The sequence below is a fragment of the Crocuta crocuta genome, unplaced genomic scaffold (genome assembly GCF_008692635.1).
Source record: "Crocuta crocuta isolate KB4526 unplaced genomic scaffold, BGI_CrCroc_1.0 scaffold69, whole genome shotgun sequence".
Classification (NCBI taxonomy): Eukaryota; Metazoa; Chordata; class Mammalia; order Carnivora; family Hyaenidae; genus Crocuta; species Crocuta crocuta.
This window is the reverse complement of record NW_027551576.1, coordinates 2382676-2409390: the sequence shown is the minus strand read 5'-3', so window position 1 is coordinate 2409390 and position 26715 is coordinate 2382676. Positions and strand designations below refer to the sequence as shown.

At 42.1% G+C, this 26715-nt stretch overlaps 1 protein-coding gene across 5 annotated transcripts in view; it reads right to left on the bottom strand.

Moving 5' to 3' along the window:
- ATG7 (autophagy related 7) overlaps positions 1 to 26715 on the bottom strand; it is a 239614-nt gene that overhangs the window by 132467 nt on the left and 80432 nt on the right. For all 5 annotated transcript variants that reach the window (XM_077751556.1, XM_077751557.1, XM_077751555.1 and 2 more), the window contains one exon: positions 24098 to 24178. In XM_077751556.1, the coding sequence (XP_077607682.1) occupies positions 24098 to 24178 (81 nt within the window). The remainder of the gene's footprint in view (positions 1 to 24097; positions 24179 to 26715) is intronic.

Genomic DNA, 26715 nt, shown 5'->3' with positions numbered 1-26715 from the left:
TCAACATATGAAAATCAATGTAATTCATATTAATAAAGAACAAAAACCACACCATCATCTAATCAGACACAGAAAAAGCATTTAACAAAATCCAACACCCTTTTTTATAAGCAATAAGCTTGTAATGGAGGAGAATCTCCCCAATTTCCTAAAGGGCATTAATAAGCATCAATATTATACTTAATGCTGAGAGACTGAAAACTTTCCCACTAACATCAGGAACAAGACAAGATTCCCACTTTTGCTACTTCTATTCCATATTGTACTGGAAGTTCTAGTCTCAGTAAGAGGCAAGAAAAAGAAACAAAAGCTTCTGGAAAGGAAGAAGTAATACTCTATTTTCAGAAGACATGACTGTGTCCATGGAAAAGCCTAAGGAACCCATTAACACTCTTAGAAGAAATAAGTACATTAAGCATCCTACTCATGAGTAGTTCATTCTACTCTTGGAGGATAAAAGTACCATATACAAATATCATTTTATTTCTATATACACCAGCAATGAATTATTCAAAGAAGAAATTAAGAAAACAACTCCATTAATAACAGCGTAAAAAATATCTAGGAATAAATTTAACAAAATAGGTGAAATACATGTACACTGAAACTACACTGCAAAAAGTTCTAAACACAAAGGTATCCCAAGTTCACTGATTATAAGACTTAATGTTGGTAAGATAGCAATATACCTCAAACTGATCTAATGTTGTGTGTGATCTCAGCTGGCTTTTAGAAGGCAGGGACAGATACTGACAAACTGATCCTAAAACTCATATGGAAACCTAAAGGACCTAGAATAGCCCAAAGAATCTTGAAAAAGAACAAACTTGGAGATCTCACAGTTCATGATTTCAAAGCTTACTAGAAAGATACAATAATCAATACTAAATGGTACCAACATGAGGACAGACTGACAGATCAATGGAATAGAGTCCAAAAATAACCCCTTACATTTGTGGCAAGAGTAACAAGGTAACTTAACAGGGTTAGGAAAAATACTTTTTAACAAATAGTACTGGAAAAATTAAATATCTACATGGAAAAGAATGAAGTTAAGCCCTTACCACATACAATATACAAAAATTAACTGAAAATGGATTATCGATCCAAATGTAAGCACTTATAACAATTACACTCATAGAAGAAATCCATAAATCCTTATGAGGTTGGGTTGGACAACAGTTTGTTACATGTGGCAACAAAATCCTATGCAACCCACCGATGCCCTCCCCAAATTAGGATGTCATCAAAATTAAAAACTGCTATGCTTCAAAGGATATATCAAGAATGTATCTGCAAGTTACATATATGTTAAGGGTTTGGTATCAAGAACTCTTACCGCATCTCAATAAAAAGACAAAAATAACTTTTCTTAATGGACAAAGGGAGTGAATAGACTTGTCCCCTCAAAAAGATAAACAAATGTCCAACAAGCCCATAAATAGACGCTCAACATCACTGGTCTTTAGGGAAATGCAAATCAAAACCACACTGAAATATAGCACTTCACACCCAGCAAGATAGCTACAATAAAAAAGAGAAAATAACAAATGTTGACAAGAAGATGGAGAACAAAATCCTCCCACGCTAATGGGAATTTAAAATGGTACAGCTGTTGTGGAAAACAGTTTGGCAGTTTTATAAGATGTTAAACAGAGTTACCATATGACCCAATAATTATACTCCTAGGTATACACCCAGGAGAACTGAGAACATATGTTCACCCGAAAGCTCATACATAAATGTCTGTAGCAGCATTATTCACAGGAGCCCCAAAGGGAAACAACCCAAATATTCATCAGTTGATGAATGGATTAAAAAATGTGGTATATCCATATAATGGAATATTTTTCAGCCTTAAAAAGAAATGAAGTACTGACACATGCTACATTAGGATGAACCTTGAAAGCATTATGCTCAACAAAAGAGGTCCTTTGCAAAAGGGTACATGTGTGGTTCCATTTATATGAGATGTCCCGAACAGGAAAATCCAGAGACAGAGAGTCGATTAGTGCTTGCCAGGGTCTAGGGGAGGCTGGGAATGGGCGGAGTGACTACTAATGGGTACTGGGATTATGAGGTTTGTTTGGAGGTGATGAAAATACTCTGTAATTAGATAGTGTGAGGGTTACACAAACTTGTGAATATACTTAAGAACCAAAGAACTGTACACTTTAAATCAAAGTGGCAAATTTTATTATATATGCAATGTGTTTTAATAATAATAAAAAAAGACCTATAATGAGCAGTTAGTATGAGGATCCAGTGTAGGTATCTGTAAAGCAGCTAGAATAATTAAAAACACTATCTGGAGGGACGGACGGAGGGGTGGACTGATGGACGGATAGACAGATGCACTTAACCTCTCCCCTATCAATCTGTGGACTGCTTCTTAAAAATGCGTCATTTCCAATTAGAGTTGTTTGGAACTAAATAAGTACCACATCTGGTTTATCATCTTAAAAGATCAACAATACTTCTGAACATCCTTGGAAAGATGGACAAACATATGTAATGAGGAGAAAAAGAAGAAAAAGGAAGCTCTCCTTAGAAGGTTTCACTACCTTCAAGTTTTGGGCATATTAAAAGATCAAAGAACTACTGCAGACCCTTTGTGGAAAAGCTAATTTGCCTCCTCTCCGCCTCCAAAAAAAATAAATAAATAAAAATATAAAAGCTAATCTGCCACAAACAACTTTATCTAAATCTAAAATAGCTCTTTTTAATTCTATCCGAAAAGCAATATAAGGTTTTCCCAAATAATTTGACTTTACAAATTTGAGTTGATTAATGACCATGATATTAGAATGATCAAAATATTTACAAATGGATGCTCTAACCAACTAATGTACTTTTTAGACTTACGCTATTGCATAGTGTAAATCTGAGGAGGCCTCATTTTGAATACGGACAGAAGTCAACATGGAGGCAAATTGGAGAAACGCAAACAAAAAGCTGCTCGGAGAATATTTATAGCCCAAGCCACTTGATACATTCATTTCAATGTTGACAGAGCCTGCTCTAGGTCACAGGCTTCTAGGGGAAATTCACTATGTTTCTGTATACGGGGTACCACCTTTTATTTCTTTTCCAGTTTTTTTGTCATGGTGGTGGGAGTGGTGGTAAAATAAACATAAACTTTACTATCTTAAATATTTTTAAAATGATAAGTTTACTTATGTATTTTGAGAAGGACAGAGTGAGCAGGGGAGGGGCAGAGAGAGGAAGTGAGAAAGAATCCCAAGAGAGTCTGTGCTGACAGCGTGAAGTCTGATGCGTGAGCTTGAACTCGCCCACCGTGGGATCCTGACCGGTGCCAAAACCAAGAATAGGACTCTTAACCGACTGAGCCACCGAGGCGCCCCATCTTCAGTATTTTGAAGCGTACGGTTCAGTGGCATTAAGTACATTAACAATGTCGCACCACCGTCACCACCACCCTCCATCTCCAGAACTCCTGTCATCTTGCAAAACTGAAACTACACATTAAACACTAACTCACCATTCTCCTCCTCCAGCCCCTGGTGATCGTTCTACTTTCCATCTCTGAATCTGTCTACCCTAAGTACCTTATTTAAGTGGAGTCATGCACTGTTTGTCTTTTTGTGATTGGCTTCTTTCACTTCGCATAATGTCCTCAAGGTTCCTCTGTGTTGTAGAGTGTATGAGCATTTCCTTCCCTTCGAAGACTGAATAATATTCCATTATACGTACAGACCGCGTCCTGTTAATTGATTCTTCTGTAGATGGACACGGGGGTTTCCATGTTTCAGCTATCGTGAATAATGCTGCTACAAACAGAAGTGTACAGGAGCGCTCTCTCTTGTCAGGGAGGTAACCAAATATCGACCATAACGTACAACGCATGCAAACTGTTTTCACACTTGTGAGATTCATTCTTTGGTCTCAGGCTCGCTTACACATCAATGCTTTGTTGGTTTGTTTTTATCACTTCATTACCATTTCAATTAATAAAACCAAGTTAGGGAAAAGAACTGGACTGCCTTACCTACTTACGTATTTATTAACACTAAAATGTAAAAGGAAGAGTTTTCACCCCAACTAAAGGCAAGTGACTGACAGAAAAAAAAAACAACCACCCAGAAGTTAAGCGGCGCCTGGTTGGCTCAGTCGGTTGAGTATCTGACTTCAGCTCAGGTCATGATTTAGCAGTTTGTTGGGTTCGAGCCCCGCGTCGGGCTCTGTGCTGACAGCTCACAGCCTGGAGGCTGCTTCGGATTCTGCGTCTCCCCTTCTCTCTGTCCACCCCTCTTTGTGCTCAGTCTCTCTGTTTCTCGAAAGTAAATAAATGTTTAAAAAAATTTTTTAAATACGTAAATTAAATGTTTATATAGATACAAGTTGTGTTTCTTAAGTAACCTCCTCTCATCCTTCATTATCTGAACAGAAGGAATCATACAAGAACTACCCCACTTGTCTATATTCTCAACTGAACACAAGGCTGAAACACCCACCATCTTAAAAAACATAATCGCTCTTGATAATCCCTTTGTCTTACTACCTTCCTCCCCCCCACCCTTAACAGTAAATTTTTTTTTAAAATCCTTGAAAAATGTATCCATTTCATCATATGAATGGGGGATAAGGAAAGCAAAGAGAGGATACAATTGTATCTATTGTGTACACGAATCTTTACTTGAAAATGAAATTTTTATAACTTTCCCTGCTTATTTTTTTAACCTAAATTATATTTTTTCATGACTACAACAAATTGAAGATATTCTTGGAAAGATCATTTGGAGGATGCCAAGACATTTTAAAAAAAGTACACGTGAAACCTTACTATAACAAAGTACAGCTTTCTAAAGCCATTCTTGAAAATAAGTTACAAAGCACAGAAACTACTGAGCCAAGGTTCTCAGACTACAGACTCCATCAGAATCCCCCCAGGGCTCGTTAAAACAGAAAGCTGAGCCACACCCCCAGTTTCTCATTAATTAAGTCTAGGGTGGGGTCTAAAAATCTGCATTTCTAGCTCATTCCCAGAAGACAGGGGCTGTGGTCTTAGGACTGGGCTTTGAAAGCAGCCTCCTTTATCTAAGCAGGGACGCCTCTTACACTCACCCCATAAAGAAGCGTGTATGTTGCCCTAACCTTAAAAACTCATCTTTAGCTGTTCCTCCTAAAAGAAAGAAATTACTGTGTGATATTACTGTTTGTTTAGCAGCTTTAGTCAAACACTTTGATAAATTCTTTATTGTAAAAAAGTTTTTAGTTCCCCTGCTCAGAGAGCCAGCTCTCCTTAAGAAAATTATTACCCCAAGTGACTTTTGTAATGTGTGAATTTTGGTTCGGTGAGTTTCCTTTAATTTTGGAGCTGAGAATTATACACGCACACATTTGGCAGGCAACGTCCACTGAGAGAAACTAGGCATTTGATTATATGAAGTTATTTTACACATTATTCTCTATCTCCATCTGCATGACCCTTGATGTCACTGCCATAAACTAAGAGTGCTTGCCTGGAAATAGCCCAGACACAGGTTTGATCTGATTCATGGCGTATTTGGGGGGAAAACATATGCTTGAACGAACACTTAAAAAATCAAATGCTTTGACTTTAAAATTCAAATTTCCATTTACTCTTAAACAAACAACAGAAGATCTGGCAACATTACTCCCACATTCCCACAAGTCAGTGATCCGTCAGACCTGGGCTCTTGCTGTCCCTCAGGGAGAACCTGGGCTCCAGCTGGCCACTGTCCCCACTCCTTTCCTGTCTCTTGACATTAGTTCGTTCCACTCGTATGTTTCTGAGCCTGCCTCGTAAGCTTGTGTGTTTGGGTGCCTAGCATAACAGTTTCAAAAAGTATATATACATTGGCTTAAACTAAGTGCGGTGTAGGTAAGTCCCTTTGGACTCCGTCCCCTATGGACTAAGGTTGTGTGTGGTCTATCAGAGGCTACCCTACTCTTGGGTTAGAAACCTGCGGGCTAGGATGAGCATTCTCTAAAAGGCAGTTTGACAAGCCGAGACCCTTTCCTGTACGGCCAAAAGGACAATGTAAATGATGGGTGAGAATGAGCAGCAGAATGCTTATCATTTTAACCTTTTTGTTGTGAAATAATATAGATACAAAACATTATAGTTTAAAAAACTGTAGAGTGAACTCGTATATTACTGTCAATAATAGGATGAGCACCTGGGTGGCTCAGTCAGTTGAGCATCTGATTTTCGATTTCGACTCTGGTCTTGATCCCAGGGTCATAGGATCAAGCCCCAAGTCTGGCTTCACACTGAACGTGGAGCCTGCTCAAGACTGATTGTCTCTCACTCTCTCTCTCTCTGCATCCCCAACTCTTAAAAAAAGAAAAAAAAAAAAAGAACATCACATTGGAAGTCCCTACCAAGCCCACCTGACAATCACAGCACCCTATAAGTCTCTCTGAGGTCAACACTGACTTTATGATAACTGATTCCTTATTCTTCTTTTTAGTATTTCCACCTAAGTCTGTTTCCCACACACACCACCCCTTAGTTCTGTTTTTGAATGCTGAATTTATACATTTATTCCTTTGTGTCTAACCTTTAAAAGCTTAGTACTATGTGGGGTACCTGTGTGGCTCAGTCAGTTAGGCATCTGACTCTTGATTTCAGCTCGGGTCATGATCCCTGGGTTGTGGGATCGAGCCCCATATTGGGCTCCATGCTGACCATGGATCCTGTTTAAGATTCATATTCATTCTCTCTTGCTCGCTTGCTCTCTCTCTCTCTCTCTCTCCCCTCCCTCCCTCCGCCCCTCTCTTTCCTCCTGGTCTCTCTCTAAAATAAAAGAATTTGAAAAAATTTTTAAAAAGCTCTTTAAAGAAATAAAATGTCAATACTCTGCAGTTACGTTGTGTGATAACTGTGTTTTCTAATTGTGTTTTCTATAAGCATCAATTGTATAGATGCTTCCACACTCCTGGCTTCATTCATCTTCTTTTCGCTCTTCTTTTTACTTTTTATCTTCTGTTTGTTTGTATTTGTTATGCTACTTTTTCTAACTTCTTGAGATAAATCTGTGCTCACTAATTTTAGGCCCCCCCTTTTTTTAAGGATATCCATTTTTCTATTAGGCCTCCTTTATCTGTACCCTATACATTTTTACAAAAAATGTTTATCATTCATTTCAAATATTTCTTAATTTCCATCATTTCTTCTTTAACTCATAACTTTTTCAGGGATATATACTTGAATTTCCAAGTAAATACAGGGAGAGGATTTTCGAGCGGTCGGTATATTACTGATTTCTAGCATAATTCCATTGGGATACAAGTATACATTCTGTATAGTTTCAATCTTCGAAATGTCTGGGACTTGCTCAGTGATCTAGTCTATGGCAAATTCTTGTAAAAAACTGTATGTGTGCTTGACAAGAACGTGCTTTGCACTTTGGTGCAATGTGTTCACTAGAACAGGTTTCTTAATTGTGTGGATCAGATTTTTAACAACCATTATTGACTTTTTTGTATGTTTCTGCGAGATAACAGAAAAAATCTTATATTGGTCTCTGCCCCCAGTCCCCGGCACAGAGCTCCAGAAATCCTTGCAGTTTACTCAATGAGAAGGGCGTTCTTACCTTCTCTATTTCCCATCTTTCTACCTCTCCATGCTTCACCTTGAATAGTTTCTTCGAACCTATTTTTTTCACTTTGTAGATTTGCTCTTTGCTGTGTCTAACTGCCTATAAAGCCATTCACTTTGTTTTTGTATTTAGTTGTAGAGTTTCTTTGATTTTTTTTTTAATGTACAAAGCCACATTTTAGAGTTTTCAGTTTCTACTGAAACTAAAGTCTGACTTTTCTTTCTTTTAATCCGTAAATGTAGTATTTTATCATCTGCTTCTGAGAAGTCCAATACATAGAGTCTCTGTGTGTCTATTTCTGTTGCCTGTTGCTTCTGCTGACTCACCAGTTTGGTGTCTTCTTTCTTTGTGTGTCTGGTTACCTCTGACTGTGGCTGGATACGGTAATGGAAAAAGTATTTGTAGAAGTAATGTGAGGATTAGGATCTACTAAAGATTTCACTGCTTTTGACCTGGCCCCCATGGGCACTAGCTATAGGCATCCATCTTAATCCATGCAAACCTTCAAGTCTGTGGGCCACTCAGGCAACACGAAATGGGCTGCAGCCCACCCGAGAGTCAGTTTACTTCCAATTACCATTACTCCTACGTGTATCTTTGAAGGGGGTCCCGCCTCAAAGGGGGAAATGGCTTACCAGGTTTCCCAAGCTTGACAAGAAGCAGATTACAATTTTTCACCTTGAAAGGACCCCAGAGGTGAGCTCAGGCTCTCAGCTTCCTTTCCCTGATCAGCAAGTGCCCGTAAGACAAGAGTGGCCCCAGTGTTAGGCTCACTCCCCTGTGTCACACCCTCCCCCAAAACTCAAACTCAGTAATTCCTCACTGTTCATTAGTCCTTCAATGTTTAAGAAGATTAAAAAGGAACGATTTACCTACTCTCTCTAGTCGACTTCAGCCAGAGAGCTGGTTTGAGTGACACGGCTCAACACAAGTGAAACGACTAACCTCCCAACATTCTCTTAAGTATTATATCCTTAGCACATGGCCTTACCTTGCCCACACCTGCCCCAAAGAGAAAGCTCTACGGTATTCCTCGAGGAATCACGATCTCTCTTCTTGGTAGCAATTTACCCTTACAGTGCAGGGGAACTATAAAGAACAAAGGTTCAAGGTACAGTTCCTATCATTTATTTGCTCTATGACTTTGCATAAAGATTCTCTGCAAGAGATACTGTCACACCTATTAGAAGATGAGACGGAGGAATGTGAAAGAGCTCAAAAAAGCCTACAAAACGAATTTTCTTTCTCTGTCCCACAAGCAAACCATTCACTCATGGCTCTGATCAACTGACATTTTGGGTCACTCATTAGGGCCTGACGACACTACACAGGACACAATATTCCAGGTGCAAATGAAGGGATGCCTCGTGTCATATGGTCTGTATCTTAAAATACTTCAGCATAGTGTGCACATGTATGATGTACACCACACACTCTAGGGATATCTACTTAGTATCTGAGGCACCCTCATCAGGACTGCATAATATACATTTTATTGTTGGTTTGCCTTTGAAAGACTAGAAGAAGTCTAACCTCCCAAATCAGAGTGTAACAACTATAGCTCTCTAAATCTACACTGGAGGGCTTCCCTCCTGTGTATAAAGGGGCGGGGAGGGTGGGGCAGGGGAGAGAACTTTTCTGATTAAAGTAACAGTGCTCAGGATATACGGGTTGGTTGGAAATATAACTTTATATACATGTGTGGATTACAAGAGTCTCGCACACCAGGGAGCCTACCACTCTTTGCAGCGGCCACTCTGGGCCGAAGCTTCTGGTCCTGGGTCCGGACAGTTAACAGAAGATTCCAACTAAAAGGTTAGACCTGTCGTTTAAAAAGAATACATCTGTATCGGTCAATACATCTGTATCGGTCTCTACTGAACAGCTAGCCTACGTGAGATTCATATGAAAAGGGCTTTTCCTGTCTCTAAGAACAGGCTGAACAATCGACTTCTGCCTCTGCTTGCTAACAAACATTCACATGTGTGGCAAAGTGTGGTCTGAGACTTGACTTCACTGTTACAAACCACCCGGCAGAGAGAGAACCTGTAATTATTGGAAGCTACTGATTTCTACCAACAGGATTAGACGCAGTTCAGTCGGCAACAACTGTGGGCCATCAGATTTCCCAAATGGAGCCTGCTGGGAAATAACCTCAAAGCAGGAATATCATGCTGATCGAGCTAATGTACAGACTTGCCATCCTGGACCATCCGAGGGAGAGAGAGGCTGTTTCTCTTCAGCGGGAAAACCACAGGAAGCTACAGAGACAGCCTTGGGGTGTGGGTTGTGCTGGGCCTGGACGCCTGCCAGAAATACCATCGTTCTGTCTCCCGGCCCCTGACACGCCGTGATACCCGAGTGTTGTGGTTTCTTTCCTTTCGTTTTTTTTTTTTTAAACTTTTTCCCACTGATTTCCCCCAAACCACCTGGACACTGTATTTTACTCAAAATGGTGTCATTTAAACAGTATCTGTATTCACAGGGACAGATAGATGGGAGGCGACTTCCTGAAGTAAATGCAAAACAGAGGCATGTGTTTTTTCAAAAACAGCAGTTTTGGATTCTTTGCAGCTGCACGTCCCTACCTTCCAAATGTTTTAAAAAGTATTTAAGCTGAAAATTAGCAAAAAAGTCCAGTGAACTATGCTTGGTCATAAACAACTTTTTTAAAACCTTTTAATGCTTATTTATTAATATTTACTTATTTTATTTAATATCTCATTTGTTGAATGTTTATCCTTGAGAGAGAGAGAGAAACAGGAAGGGAGAGGGGGCAAAGAGAGAGGGAGACACAGGATCAGAAGCAGCTCCAGGCTCTGAGCTGTCAGCACAGAACCCAACGCAGGACTTGAACTCGCAAACTTTGAGATCATGACCTGAGCTGAAGTTGGATGCTTAACCCACTGAGCCACCCAGGCGCCCGTCTCATAAACAATTTCTTGAGGAAAAACTGAAACTCTCATCCCTGTGCCGTGCATCTGTGCTGGAAGGCACTCAGAAGTTGCTCTTGGGGCGCCTGCGGGGCTCAGTCGGTTAGGTGTTCGACTTGGGTTCAGGTCATGATCTCACAGTTTGTGGGTTCAAGCCCTGCATCAGGCTCTGTGCTGAATGCTTGCATGAGCCTGGAGCCTGCTTCTGCTTCTGTGTCTCCCTCTCTCTCTGCCCCTCCCTCACTCATGCTCTGTCTTTCAAAAATAAATAAATGTTAAAAAAAAAAAAAAAGAAGAAGAAGAAGAAGAAGAAGTTGCTCTAGTGCCCGCGATGTTCCTGATAGGACACATTATTCAGGGTGTCAGGATTCTCCTTTAAAAGGATACGTCCCCCAAGGATAACCAAACGTTTCACCATGGAGCTGAACCAACCATTCAATGGGGCTCCTGGGGGGCTCAGTAGGTTAAGCGTCTGACTTCGGCTCAGATCACGATCGTGATCAGTTCGTGAGTTCAAGACCTACATCGGGCTCTGTGCTGACAGCTCAGAGCCTGGGTCCTGCTTTAGATTCTGTGTGTGTGTGTGTGTGTGTGTGTGTGTGTGTGTGTGTCTCCCTCTCTCTCTCTGCCCCTCCCCTGCTCATGCACACTCTCGCGTTCTCTCTCTCTCAAAAATAAACATTAAAAAATTTTAAAAACCCTGAAGTCTGTTTATTCAAAATAGAGAGATAGATAGAGCACATGAGCAGGGGAGGGGCAGAGAGAGAGGGAAGAAAATTCCAAGCAGGATCCCCACTGTCAGTGTGGGCTCAACACGGGGCTTGATCTCACAAACCGTGAGACCAGACCTGAGCCAAAACCAAGAGCCGGATGCTTAACCGACTGAGTCACCCAAGCGCCCCTGCTAAAACTTTTAAATGGCATCTTCCCCTCACATTCCCCAAGGACAGGACATTAGGATGCTGTGTGTGTGAGTCTGTCTTGCCACATCACGGTCAGGGGGATGTTTAACACGGTAGGTAAGTGAACGGAGCGCGTTGGAAATCCTGGACTTCCATGTCCTTTCTCTGAGCTTAATGAGCTCTGTCCCCCTGATAGATGGGGTAGGCTTCTTGCTAGCCACTTCACGGGCAGCTTGAAAGGACACTGAGAAGACATCCATAAAATGTGCCCCAGAAAGAGGGCAACGCTGCAGCACTTAACAAGATGACGCCAAGGCAGCCGGCCCTCCCTGATCGTGTCGCTCTGGCTCCAATCTCACTCGGAGGCACGGTCAGCAGAGGCAAGATGCTGGAGGGGCTTCTAAGGAGCAGTGGGGGGCGGGGCAGTAGCCCAGGAAGCAGGAGGCTGGTGCTGCCACAGAACTACCGTCCTGAGTCCCTTACGTCCCTGTCCTCTAAGAACACCCAGAAACTCACAATTCAGAGGGAACACAGCCAAGATGTCTTTCACATCCGCTCATGTGGGATTGTGGGCCTGACACTGGCCACAGACACCTGCACAGAGACTTCAGCAAATACGAAGATTCGCCTCCTCCCCTCATGCACGTTCCTGGGAACACCAAGCCTCAGCTTCATTTTGGTAATAATGAAACCCCTAGATTAGGATGAGTGAAAAGGAGGGAAAAAGACACAGAATGTAATAACCTGAACATTAAGATTTGCTTCCCTCTCGAGGCCACGCCCTTTCCGAAGAATTGCTCATCCTTTTCGGTTCCCTTCCCTTTCCAACCTCTAAGGATAGAAAGGTTTTATGGCTGCCATTCCAAAGTGAGTCCACTTATGAAAGGAAATGGGAATCGTACCTGATTTGTGCTTGTACGAAGGAGCAATTAAAACACTCACGGTACCAACTCTAGGACACTGGGCACACAATCTCTCGTTTCGTCTTCACAGCCCCTAAAAAGCTATCTTAACATTTTCCCACCCGAGGAAAGTGAAGTGCACCAAGTTTGGGATACTGTCACTGGGGACTCAGTTAGTGAGTAGCATCATCTCTAAAGCCATGACCCTGGGATCATCACTTGAGCTGAAATCAATAGCTGGACGCCCGAGCCAGCGCCCCTTGAATGGCACAATCCATGTCCCCAAGTCCCGTTATCGCTCAGCCAGCTCTGGGTTCCCTGGAACCCGTGCGCTCGCTTAACCGGACCCACCAACTGTATGAAGCTCTTGTGGTGCTTTTTCTTTCTTTTAATTTTTAGTTTTTCTTGCAAACTCCTTGTTCCCTTGACTCACAGCAACATGCAGCTTCTAATTACTTCTGGCCTTTCTAGAAAATCAAACCACCCTCGAAGGTCAAGAACTCAGCACTGCTAAGGCTGTTCAGGGGAAAATATCGTGAGATCTGAAGCGATTTCCCAAGCAGAACAGGCCAACTGTCCTAAGCCTGCACCGCACAATCCAGACAGGCTCACTGCCCCCTCCAGGGACACTGTGACAGGGCCCTCTTCTCTGGACTTGCAGGGCTTTTGCCCAGAGGGAGCTAGTCTCATTTTTCAGGTATTAAGTGCCTACTGACATATCCTCAATGATAGGAAACAGTAAGTGATTAGGCCAAGAACGGCAGATGTTAGGAAATACAACTCTTACTCCTCTGGTAGAGAGCCAAGTGACGTGGGCATCGTTTTGTTTCCTCTGGTGCACACGTTACTCCGCTATGAAGTCGGTTTGTACTTGTTTATTTTTTAAAGTCTGCTTGCATGATGACTGGAGTCAAGTCTGCCAGGTCAAACTGCACTAACAGAAGATCTAGACATGGGCCCGTCAAGGGCGACATTGGGCTCATGTCCCACATGTGGAACAGGTGAGAGGTATTAACACAGTAGATAACTTGCCTCAATTCCCACATTTGTTACCATCTTCTGCTTCAGGGTCCTTCGCGAGAGCGCCGATATAGAAGGGAAATGTCAAGTACAACTGAGCCGGGAGAAACCCAGATTTCCTCTCCTGCCTTTACAAGGAACATGAAAATATATGCCGTTGCACGGACTTCTATCCCAAGGTGGAGCACAGACGAAGGTCTTCAAAGTATCCGAATGCTCTAGTGAATCCAGAGTCAACTACAGAGACACCAAGGCTATCTAGCGTCACGAGGACGGCCGAGTTCTGACCACAGGCAGTGGGACTATTCACCATGCCCTTCAGAACAGTCCCCATGGGAGGCGGGCACTTAGCCCGAAACACTGCCGTTCCTCAGGGCCCTGCAGGATACACACTTGGGCAAGCATCTACACGGTTCCTCGGATCTGCAAAACCCTGCGACGTCTGTTCTCCCCCTGAGTTGCTTACATTCGGCATACTTGCAGCCATTTCAGGATCACAGGGGACAGGTTTTCCAATTTTAGTCCGCAGGCTATGAAGCCGAGGTGTCAAACTTTGGTGTGTACTTTAATCAGTCACTAGAAATTCTACAAAAGAGAAACATGAAGCCTTTTTTTCCTTGTCAAGAAAAAAAACTTTGGGGCACCTGGGTGGCTCAGTCGGTTAAGCATTCGACCTTGGCTTAGGTCATGATCTCACAGTTTGTGAGTTCGAGCCCCACATCAGGCTCTGTGCTGACAGCTCAGACCCTGGAGCCTGCTTCAGATTCTGTGTCTCCCTCTCTCTCTCTGTCTCTCCCTCACTCACACACTGTCTCTATTTCTCTCTCAATAATAAATAAACATTAAAAAAAAATTTTAAGGAGGTGCATGGGTGGCTCATTGAGTTGGCTCAGTGACCTTTGGCTCAGGTCATGATCTCACGGTTCATGGGTTCGAGCCCCACGTCGATAGCCCTCTGAGCTATCAGCACAGAGCCTGGGGCCTGCTTCAGATTCTGTGCCGCCCTCTCTCTCTGCCCCTCCGCTACTCACGCTCTGTTCTGTCTCTTAAAAAGGAATAAACATTAAAAAGAAAAATGAAAGAAAATTTTTATAAAGAAAAAAAACTTTTAATTTCTTTTTTTATTTTAAAAATGTTTTATTTTTGAGAGAGAGAGCATGAACACAAACTGTGAGATCATGACCTGAGCCAAAGTCAGACGCTTAACCTACTGAACCACCCAGGCTCCCCAAAAGCCTTTAATTTCTATGTTGAAAAATTATTTAAAGCTAGGGAAGCCCAGGGGCACCTGTCTGGCTCAGTTGGCCAAGCATGCAACTCTTAATCTCAGGGTCAGAAGTTCAAGCCCCACGTGCAGTATAGGGTTTACTTAGAACCAAAATCAAAACAAAACAAAAAACAAACAAGAATACTAGGGAGGGCCAGACACTCCAGAATGTATCATCACGTAAAACATTACATAAGTTACAGCGACAGTAGTTTTAAGGAATAGGATGTTCTCAAATAGTTCTTTCCACATCTTCTATGGCAAAAAAAGGCTATGGTGAGAAGTACTTTTAGAAATATCTGCACAGGGTATTGAAAGACTTTTTAGGAAAATTAAAACGGAGGCTCTTAAAAAGTCCTGCAGGAGAGCAAGCAAAACCCTCCAGGGCATCAGTGCCAAAATGTGGCCTTGGATAAAATATCAGGTCATCTTTAGTGAATCCTCAAGGCTCCTTGTTTTAATATGCTCTAGAATTGATCTTTCAACCTAATAACACATCATCGACGGCGTCAACTAAGGCAAAGGAGATAGTAAAAGCTGAAAAAGATCAGCTGAATGCATATTCAGAACACTGAAACGTAACGGTCCGTGACAGCTACCATTTATGGCCTAACAAGAAATCACACCCCAGCGCTAACAGGCAAAGGGCATTCTGCTACCAAGTCTCAGCTAGCTGCCAGACTGTGAGTTCCTAGACGGCAGACACTGTCTTCTTCCTTCCTTCTCCGGTTTTGCTGTTCACTTATTCACCTACTAACTCATTACTTTTCCCTGCCATTCAAAACGTCCGATCGTTTCCAACCATTTACTAAAAACTAGTTACCTCTTCCAAGAAAGGAATAGTTCTTGAGTAAAAATGCTTATATAATTCAAGTATAGGAAGTTATACTGAATCATGTAATGCAAGTTTACTATCTTGTCCAGAAGGGCATCATCAGAAACTTCAGAAGCTTTTATTCACCTTTGTATCATTCAAAGATGTATCATGAATTCGGAGCTCTAATGTTTGTTCGAGTGAACTGTCATGACAACAGTCATTAAAACAAACTCATGTAAATATGTATCTGGGTGTTTTCAGTATTCAATGTAAATAGTTATATGCTGTATACAACTTGTGCTGTATATGTCTGTACAAGCACGTACATCCATAAAAAGCTCCCCAATTCAAGTTGATGGCTCCCTTATTCCAAAAACCCAGCAATTACTACCATCATCTTCCCTCCCTCCCTTACTTCCAAAGCTATTGATGGAGACAGAAGGGAAGAAGATTCTTTATGAATATGGTATATAAATATTTAATGACTATAAACAAACCTAGGAAATATGAATATAAAATATAAATACCTTTCTATACAAATAAAAAGGAAGGAAGACACATGAGCAGATGATAGTTGGGGCTCTCTGTCTATCAGGAGTCAAATCAACACACCACCAGAGCTGCGAGAACGAACTCTCAGAGCTCTGGGCAGGGTCAGTACCTTCCCTGTCCTCAACATGGTTGGGCCTCAAGAAACGGTGATCAAGAGACACCACAATCTCAGAGTCATGAAACAAAATCCAGTGGTAAATAAGCCCCTGCATCTCTCTTCACTGCAGCTGAGGAAAAGGAGTCCCCAGAGAGAGATGGCAACTTTCCAAAGCCACACAAGAGGTCATGGTGGGGCGGGCTGCAACACTGCTTTGCCAGCGTCTCACCCAGGACAGTTGGGAACAGTCCCAAGGAAAAACTCCCAGAACAAGGGTGCTTTCCTAGGATCCACACGCATGTTTCGGGGACTTCATGAAGCCACTGAAATCGTCTGCAAAACTGCGTGTGGTTTTGTTTTTTGTTTTCAGGGAAGCAGGGTCTACTGCTCTGGTCAGTCTGCACAAGGTCCAGGACTCAAACATTTTAAGAACCACTCTGTCAAGGGATGGGCTTGGGGTGGGAGAGGGGACGAGAGGCTAAAAGTGAGCGAGATGAATTCCAAACTGCAAGGAACCCAGATTTTCAACCATGTAAAGAGTATGCTTGGGCTGGGCAGCCAATGGAGCTATGGAAGAAGAACACAGTATGAAACTTTTTGGTCTGGCTGATAAGAGGACTCTGTAAGAAATCAATGAGTTCGAGCAAACAAGGCAGGTCTCCGTGGCCACGGGTGACAGGGAGAGGAGCAAGCCGTACAAGCCTGAACTGCCAGTCAGGTGCTCTCAGAGGACCACCGGTCAGAGGTAGCAAACGAGGTGTAGTTCTCTAGAACCAAGGAGAAGATTTTGGCAGTACTTGTCATGAGTCACGATGGAAGGTTTCTCAGCTTCTCAAAGCCAGGGCAGCCTTGACCTTCAGTCAAGGCCTCTTATCGTACCTGCTTGTACAGTGAGCCCAGAGGGGGTTCCACGCACCCCGGGCAACCTATTTCAATCAGAGGGGTCTCTGTTTTCTTATTTCTGATGTCAACACCGGTCCCAGGAGTGGGTAAAGGCCTTGGTACTTGGGTCACAGGGAACTGGATACACGTCAGCCATTGCAATTTCCCCGGGAAACAGAAAATATTTTCCCCACTCTATGGATGAGGAAATTGAAGCAAAGGGACAAATGTCCAAGGTTTTTCAAGGAGGTGAAGAGCCAAGAGCTCCGAGGTTAGAGCTTGCAGTTACGTACTCCATACTGGTTCTGGCCGGATATTCTTCTCCTTTAGGGAACCAAGCGGCTCTGGAGACTAGGGAAACACCAGTTGCTAAGCACGAGATGTGGGATACGGTTTACAGGACATGCATGGCCTTGCATATGGAATCCATCACACATTACCACAGAAGACTTGAGGCCTCACTGGGTAAATGAGATAGGGAAAGGGAACCTGGGGGTTACTCATCATTTTCCAAATCAGAGATTTATGTCCCTTTTGGAAAGGAGAAGGAAAACCTGGCTGCAGCCCAGTTTTGAGTAATATTTGCCACTGAGAAGCTGGATGCAAAAATTCCTGGCACAAACTTTGGAGAGCTCTTCCGATGAGACTCTGGCCAGTCCTTATAAATGACTGAGATTTAAAACCCTATCAAATCAGATGAGTGGGGAGTATCCTTGATGAAGCACCATAAATCCCTCTCTCAAAAGCTAATTTCAAACATTTAATAGGCATGTTCGGAGAGAAAAATTATCTACACATACCTCTATACATAGAAATTGTTTTCTTAAGTCAAGAAAGAAGAAATCAATGGCTAACTGTGGTCTGGGTGGCTGGAATATAGTTCATTATCCTCTTTAACCTTAAATACATTTTCTGAGTTTTCTGTGATTAAAATAGATTGCTGTGGAATAAAGAATACAATTAAGAAAGGAAAATGTAAGAGCTACTGACTTTGAGTGTCCATGGAGAGCCAGAGCTTTTCTCATCCAGCTGACTCCTTCAACAAAAGCAGAAAAGGAGGCAGACAGAGCGGGGAGCACCTGGCTTAGGGTCACTTGGGCAGCCAGCAAGGGACTCCAAGCCAGGACCCCGGAGATCCCCTGAACAACTTCCTGGCCTCCACACCCCCCTGTAGCAGCTGCTGGACTCCCTAGGCTAGGAAACTGCCTAGGCTTGGTGCTAGGTGAGAAACAATTTTTTTTTTTAATTTTAATTTTTTTTTTTATCTGAAGGTGTTTTATTTTAAAATATTTGGACTTCCAGTTCCTTAATTTTTTTTTTTTACAAGTAGTTTATTGTCAAATTAGTTTCCACATAGCACGCAGTGCTCATCCCCGCAAGTGTCCTCCTCCATGCCCATCCCCCCCCCCCCATCCATCAGTCCTCAGTTTTTGTCAGCATTCAAGAGTCTCTCATGGTTTGCCTCTCTCCCTTTCCCCCACCATTTCCCCCCTTCTTCTCCCCCTTGTTCCTCCGTCAAGTTCCTCCTAATCCTCCTATACGTGCAAACATATGATATTTGTCCTTCTCTGCCTGACTTATTTCGCTCAGCATAACACCCTCAAGGTCCATCCATGTTGCTACACATGGCCAGATTTCATTGTTTAGGTGAGAAACAATTTTAAATGGAATTGTCAAATCCAAATGGCAGCCTCAATCATTAGACCAAGTACACCAGAGTCCAACTCAAGAAGAGCTGCAATTGAAATAGTGCCCACACACGGAATGGTTTGTAGGGAACTGGGGGTCCGGTGCTCTGTCCCAGCGCCTATACTCAACTGCTTCATACATGTGCCATGTTTTCTTTGTGGCCTCTATTCATGCAGCCCCCTCTGCCTACACTGCCTTCCTCTTGTTCTGTCTCTCACGTGTTTCTAGAAATTCGTATTCATCCTTCAACATCAACTCAGAAGTCCCTTTCTGCAAGGCTGTCTCTGTTCTCTCATGTTCAAAAACTGCGTGGGTACTGTGACAGCACCACAAGGTGATGTACCCTGACTGCAAAGCCTGTCCCGATATAAAGGACAGGGCTGTTGCTTTACAGGTCTGTCTCATCCTCTAGATGGCACTCCTTGAAGGCAGTGGCTATTTTTACCCTCTTTGGGTCTCTGGCACCTGCAGGGGCTCAAATGGCAGTTCAATAATGAATACCAGCTAACAGCCATACAGCAGAACGTGAACCTCTCCTTGCGTATCTATGACTTGTCTTTCTGACCCTCTGAAGAGTGTAGAATCTCAGGCAGCAGATTGCTTCAGGACAGAGGCTTTTCTTATACAAAGTTTAAATCGCTAAGCTGAATACTGTTATTTCATGTTTTTTATGTAACAAGGCAATAGGATAGAAAAAAGTTAGGATTACATAATATTAAAAAAATGGAATGGTTGGCTAGGAGAAAGGCAAAAAACAAACAAACAGAAAGCATGTAATTTGCTCTATGAGGATACCAGCCAACACGTATTCTTCCTACACCCCTATCGCTCAAGACACATGAACACAGAGGCACACAAAAGGTTAACAGCAATCACTCTGGGAAGTTTAATCATAACTCATCAGCAGAAGAGCCCGTGGCAGAGTAAACACCGAAGTGTATTATTAGGCTTGCTAATTGCTAATTAAAATCCCAAGATCAAGTTTCTGGGCACATCTTGCTACATCTGTGCAGTGGGCAGCTCCCAGATGGTATGAAAACCAAGAATGGGGCCTGCTTCTTCCTAAAAGGCTATTCCTGCAGTGTCACAAAGGTATCCACATGCAGTTGCCTACTCTGGACTACAAGCCTGTGAGAAGCTTCTAGTCAATTTCTGGGTACCAGAAACAAGGCTACGGTTGCATAAAACACCAGAAGGTGCGTTGCTTTCTCCTTGTAGGGAAAGAAAATGGTCATAATATTCAACATACTGTCCTCCTTCCTGGAGAAGGACTGGGAAATGGGACAAGGGGACTTTCTGAGGTGAAGCTAACGTTCTTTATCTTGATTGAAATGTGGGTTACATGCATGAGTACATTTGTCAAAACTTAAAGAAGCGTTCCCTCTTAAGATTCATGCATTCCTTGGTATATAAATTCTACCTAGGAAATAAGAACCATGCGCAAAACTTGAACTCTATTAGTAGGTTTATTTTCGGCAGGAGTATCAACCAGCAGTTTTGAAACTCCTTTCTATGGGAGCGCCTGGGTGGCTCAGTCAGTCCAACTCTTGATTTCAGCTCAGGTCATGATCTCGCAATTTGTGGGATCAAGCCCCACATGGGGCTCTGTGCTGACAGCGAAAAGCCCATTTGGGGTTCGTTCTCTCTCTCTCCCCCTCTCTGCCCTTCCCTGCTCTCAAAATAAATAAACTAAAAACATTTAAGGAAAAAAAAAAAACTACTATGTATTCCAGACTTGAGCAAGTGAGTGAATACATCCAGGATACAGACAGCCAGGTTTCTCACCACTGGGGACGGTAGTTACAAATATGGGAAGGGGAAAATCAGTATCACCAAAGGGGATAAAATACATCATGTGCCCCTGACACAAAGATAGATCATCACATCTTTGGTCCTTCTGCCAAAAATTCATAGCCTGACTCGAATCATAAGGAAATATTAGACAAAACCAAAGTGAGGGAAATGCTACAAAATAACTGGCAAAATATCAAATTATTGAGGTTAAGAAAAAACAAAGAAAGGCTAAGGGATTTTTCCAGACTGATATGACAACTAAATTCCTGCTTGATCCTGAATTGATCTGGGAGGAAAAAAAAAAACAAACAAACAAACAATAAAGAACGTTACTGGTACTAATAACGACATTCAAAATACAGACTGGATTAGATTAGTACTATGGCAACATTAAACTGCCTGAATTTGAAAAGTATATTGTGTTTGGGTAAAGGGGTATCCTTTGTCTTAGGAAATATACATTGAAGTACAGTATTTAGTTGGAAAGGACCACAATGTCTCCAAATGACTCTCAAAGTTTCAAGAAAAAGAGAAAAGGGGGAAGGAAGAAGAGGGGAGGGAGGGAGGGAGGGTAGTAGGCACATACACAAATGGGGCAAAATATGAACAACTGGTCAATCTGGATAAACTATAAGGAGGTTCCCTGTACCATTCTTGCAACTTTTCTGTAAATATGAAATTGTATCAAAATAGAAAGTTTCCTCCCAAATACCCTAAGCTTCCCTCCAAAATATGTGGGTGAAAGGTTCATAATAACTAATTCAATGTTATTATGTTATTAATTCAACTAATTCAATTCTGAGAAATTCTTCTAAGAGTATTGGTTTTAAAATCCTATTTTTTTCCTCTGGTAGCAATCTACAAGACTTGAGTTGGCTCTAAATTCCTTTTTAGAACTAAAAACAACGTGTATAGCCTCAAATAAGATTTCTTAGGATTCCAGTGGCAGATATCATCATTTTAGAAAGTCTTGGAAGGTGATAAACAGAAAATGGAACAAAAGTGCCTTTTCACCACCTTCTCCCTCCTGATTCTTCAGTAATTTTTCCTCTAAGTTTGAACAGTGCCAAGTTAAAACCAAACAAGATAAGAAATAATTTATGTGTAGATGATTCAGCTTTCCCAGTCATAGAGGAAAAGTGTATTTCCCCCCACCTCAGGCCTTATAAAAGGTCTATACGTGTATATAAATACAGTAATGAACAGAGCATCATGACTCAGAACTGAGAGCTTATTCTATCTCTCCTATCTTTCTGTCTGTATTTGTGTTAAATTAAGACACAAGTATGGCCTTGGTCCTGGGGGGAGGAAAAAAAATAAATAAAAAGCAAAATTACCAAAAACTACCACCGGAAAAAATTACTTCATGGATATCAAAGGAGAATTTTTAAAAAGTCATTTTTAGCCCCAAAGACTCTTTCTGAAACAATAACTATGATATGACTCAGTATGAAAATATTATGCTAAGTATGCATTAAGAAAAATTCACAGGCACAGAGATGAAACTGTAATTGGATTTGTCATTTCAAAGTATTAATGTTGGGTTTGCAGATAATAGAGAATGACATTCTCCTAAGCGAATAAAGAAGTTAGCCAAGTAAGTAAATGCTGTGTTTCTACTGTAAGGAAATACGTGCACGAGTGAAGCAACCTTTTCAGCACAAAAGAAATTTAATACCCAGACCACATGAAAAGTGATCGCTATGGGAATAGCCCAGCTGTTAAAATCCAAGGCGGTTTGTATTAAATCGTCCAACATGTTTATGTAAAGCAGGACTCTCAGAATGACCACCAAGAAGAATTAACTTTGCTGACAAAAAAAGCGATACCTATATTTAATGGAATGCGTACAATAAGTGTGAAAGAAAACGCAAAGTGATTCTTTCGCAAAGAAAGGAAGTCCCTCAGTTAGCCCCTATGCTTGTGATCCTTTCATCAACAGTATCTCCAGGACTAACTCAATTAAGAAAGAGAACAACAATGAAGGGGGGGGGGGTTGCAGTTCATTTACGGAACCCAATTATCTTTGTTTCATTGACTGGCCTGATCTGCATAAAGCCACAGAAATACTTCAGACACTTGTGCCAAATGATTTCAGTATGACAATTAATCCTGCCAAGTTATTTTGGGACTAATTAGCGTAGCCATTCAAAGAAAACAAAATGTGCTCACTATAAAGCACAGAATCCCAAATCTTGCATTTCTGAAGACAGAACTACAGATAGATATCCTTGAGGCCTTGACTTGAACAGATGTAAGATATCTCAAAGAGATGACAAAAAGAATTAACTTGTACGTAACTAGAGACAAAGTGGTACGCTTTAAATCTCAACATGGACACTTGGGATGTCTAGTAATACAACAGCTTAGTTACTTTAAAAAAATATATATTTTTTTTAAGTTTATTCATTCTTGAGAGAGAGAGAGAGAGAGTGTGAGCGGGAGAGGGGCGGAGAGAGAGGGAGACACAGAATCCACAGCGAGCTCCAGGCTCTGAGCTGTCTGCACAGAGCCCCGACACGGAGCTCGAACTCACAAGCCAAAACATCATGACCTGAGCCGAAGTCGGACACTTCACTGACTGAGCCATCCAGGCGCCCCACTTTACTTTTTTGAAGAAAAAAAAAAAAAAAACACCTACTCTAAATGTTTGAGGACTGAAAATTAACCAAATTTACTAACATTCTCAAATCTGAGTTACACTTTTAGAGAACCTGGTTAGGATTGGGCTTCTCACAGGATATGAACCAAGTAAAGTTTAAAAAAAAAAAAAAGCTTATTAACTCAGAGTGGAGAGAATTTCCCTAGACTTCAATCCCTTCCATACAGCCAGATGTAGGCTACATGGCAAAGAAGTCCTGAAATAGTCCTGAGAAGCCAGAGTTTGGGATTAATGGTCCCAACTCTATTTTGCATAACACTTGCACATGAAAATCTCGCCAAGAAGCTTGGGTTTTAAAGACCCAGGTTAAATCACTGAGCAGCCAAAGGCCTCAAGAGGCATCCAAAAGAAAACGAGCTATAATACACAGTGTCCAGGCACAGCTAACCCAGACTATCTCTAGGCCTATTAAACACTGAGAGGCCATCACTGTGGTTTTGAGATACATCAGCCGTTTCCCATTACAATGGAGGACATACCAGCTCTATTTTTAGAGCCTCTGGAAAGATCAAAGCTGAAGGGGCCCTTTTATGGTCTCCCTATCCAGGCCCCTAATCTCTGTTTATTTTTTGTCATTATGTAGGTCTCTAAAAGACACCTCACCAGCACTGCCTGGTATCCCCCCTCCTCGGAGTAACATTTAGAAATTGCTCTCTGACGGTCCACGGGAGGGAGGAACCTGGGGGGAGGAGGGGAGGGGGGAACAAAACCTAGCAAAGTTCATATTCAAACCGGAAATGAACATGAAACAAGTATTGATACAGAACTATAAAATCTAATTCAGTCTCTCTTTGCACACTATAAATCAAACTTCACAGGCTGGTTTCTCTGTGAGAATGAATGGGATAAGCAGCACCAAGAAAATCCCTTCCGGTTTTTAGACCCCACCCCTCCCGGCCAAAAAAGCGCTCAGTTGGTTTCAGAGCCTCTGGCTGGTACAGGTGACGGGCCCAGTTTTAAAAACAAGTCCCTCAAATGCAGAATGACTTACCTTGGAAGAACAAGCTGTACATTTGTCAAACGCCAGGCTGACGGGAAGGACATTATCAAACCGTGACAGAAATCCCCGGATCTGAAAACAAAACAGTTCACATCAAGGTCAGAATGCCCACACCTGTGAAATGTATTTGTAGTTTCTGACTACAGGTGGGAGACAACACGGTGGCCCTGACACAGATTACTGGCAAAAATAAAGTTCGGCCTGGATGTTTTCCCCTATCAATTTGAGGAAGAACTATATCATGTCCTTTATTCCTTTAGGAATTGGGGCCTACAACCTTTTTCATGTACATGAGACCTGAAAACACCAAAATACAAAAAGGAAGCAGTCAACTGTGAAGTGCTATTGTAATAAAGGTCTTAAAAAATAAAACAGATCAACTAGTTTAATGAGGGCCCAACTCTCACATGCAAGTTACAGTAAATATGGGTAAGTGTGGGTGTCTAGGATAGGGTATTGGGTGGGGCATCACAGGTGAGCAGGCCGAGGCAGAGAAGGTGTTAAATATATATCCAGTTATTTGCTTGGCTTGGAACGAATCGGGAGGAAAACGCGAAAAAAGAATCACCAAATTTATGGGGAAACAGTGCCACCTTGAGCATAAACTTCTAGACTACAACGGACTGCTGTTCACTGTAACCAGGTTTCACAAACTGTGATTTAAGTCATTTATTGAGAATATTAAACCTCTCTAGAACTCTGCTTACGCCAAAGGGAGCGTTTTAAACTGTTGTGCGTATCATTGACATATCATCACAAAAAACATGAGTGGTAAACTCGGTGGTGAAGTGTCCACAGGTAAGCCAGACAACAGGAATCCTCTCATGAGTTAATTTATTTCATCTTCCCAACTGCCCTCATTTTATGTTGATGAAATTCAGGCTCAGAAAGGTGAAGCAACTTGGCTCAGGGCAACAGAAAGTAACAGAGCTAAGATCAGAAGTAGGAGTCTTGCCCCCCATCATGGTCCCGGGCCTCCCCCCTGCCCCCCCCACTTCACCCCTCCCTCTCTTTCTCTCAGGGATCACAGATTTGTCTTCAATATTAGCTCTCAACAAAAATTAACAGTCTCACCTGCAAAGAACAAAAGGACCAAGCCGCTCACCTTTGACCCCTCTAGCTTCCCTCCCTACCGACACTCACTCCTAAGGAAAAACAAAACAAAACCTGACAAACTCTTTAAAGAAATAGGCTTCCTGCCGCACCGTGGTAACCCCATCTTCATGCCCACACTGCACCTCACCCTCTAACTGCATGTTCACGCTGGAAAATCGAAACGGCCATGGAAATCTTTCCAATACCCTTAATGATGCGATCCGAGATCAAAAGAGCATTTGGTAGAAATGATAAAATAGATAGCTTAGATTAATTAGATACCCTCATTGTGAACCTGTGAAAATGTGACAATCTTTTAGTTCCTTCAATCTCAGGAATGTGGTGACCATTTCGTCATACAGAACTGGAGCCACAATCAGGGTCTTAAGTTTGCTATTCAGGACACCAAATTGGGAGATATCAAACTTCTAGAAAAGACTTTTAAAGCAGGTCATAAATGTGAATGCTGAGATCCTCAAGAGGGCAGGAAGTTACAGGCTTAAAATAATTCTTATAGTGAGCCTTCCCACACCTCCATTACTTTTGTACTAAATTCACTTAAAAAAAAAGTGACTGTATTGTGCATACTTTCCATTGAAGTGTTCATTGATACAGCCTATGATGCTGTCTCCATATGGGCTTCAAGATTTTATTCTTTTTTCTCCTACAACTAATATCAAGTTTTATGTTGTACAAAGGAATACTGGCAATTTTCTCTGCTAAACTGTCTCCTCATTGCAGATGGAAGAGGAAGGCTTCGAAGGAAAGAGAGACAGAAGACCAAACAGGAAGGCAGGCAGGAAAGAGAAAATAAAAACAAAACACACCGGTGGTGAGTAACAGAAGAAAAAGGAAGCACAATGAATGGACTGGCCAAGCACGGGCCCACACACTATTGTTTATTACCCCCAGACAGCTCTTTACTAGGAAACTGTGATTCATTTTCCCAGGAAGTGAAGTAAAAATAACATCTGTGTATGAGGCCTTTCAAATTCACCACCTTCGTATCAGAAGGCCCAGGGCTCAATCAATGAGTTTCAGGTAATTTTAAAAAGGAAAACCTTCTCAAACCAATTGCATCAGATCCCTAATGGGCATCTCCACAGGTGAGCTCTCTCCCTTCCATTTAATCCAACATTCGGCCATTGATTAATTTTTCTTTTTTTTTTAAATGTTTTATTTATTGAGAGAGAGAGAGAGACAGTATAAGCAGGGGAGGGTCAGAGAGAGAGGGAGACACAGAATCCGAAGACAGGCTCCAGGCTCTGAGCTGGCTGTCAGCACAGAGCCCGATGTGGGGCTCGAACCCACGAACCATGAGATCATAACCTGAGCCGAAGTCGGATGCTTAACCGACTGAGCCACTCAGGCGCCCCGGCCATTGATTAATTTTTCTAACACACAGCTCCAAGGTGTGTCACTTCTGAACCCACTTCTTCAAGCTGAAGTGAACACAGCAGAAGATTCCTTGGGTTGGCATTCAAGATTGCACCCACCCCCCATCCCCCCAACAC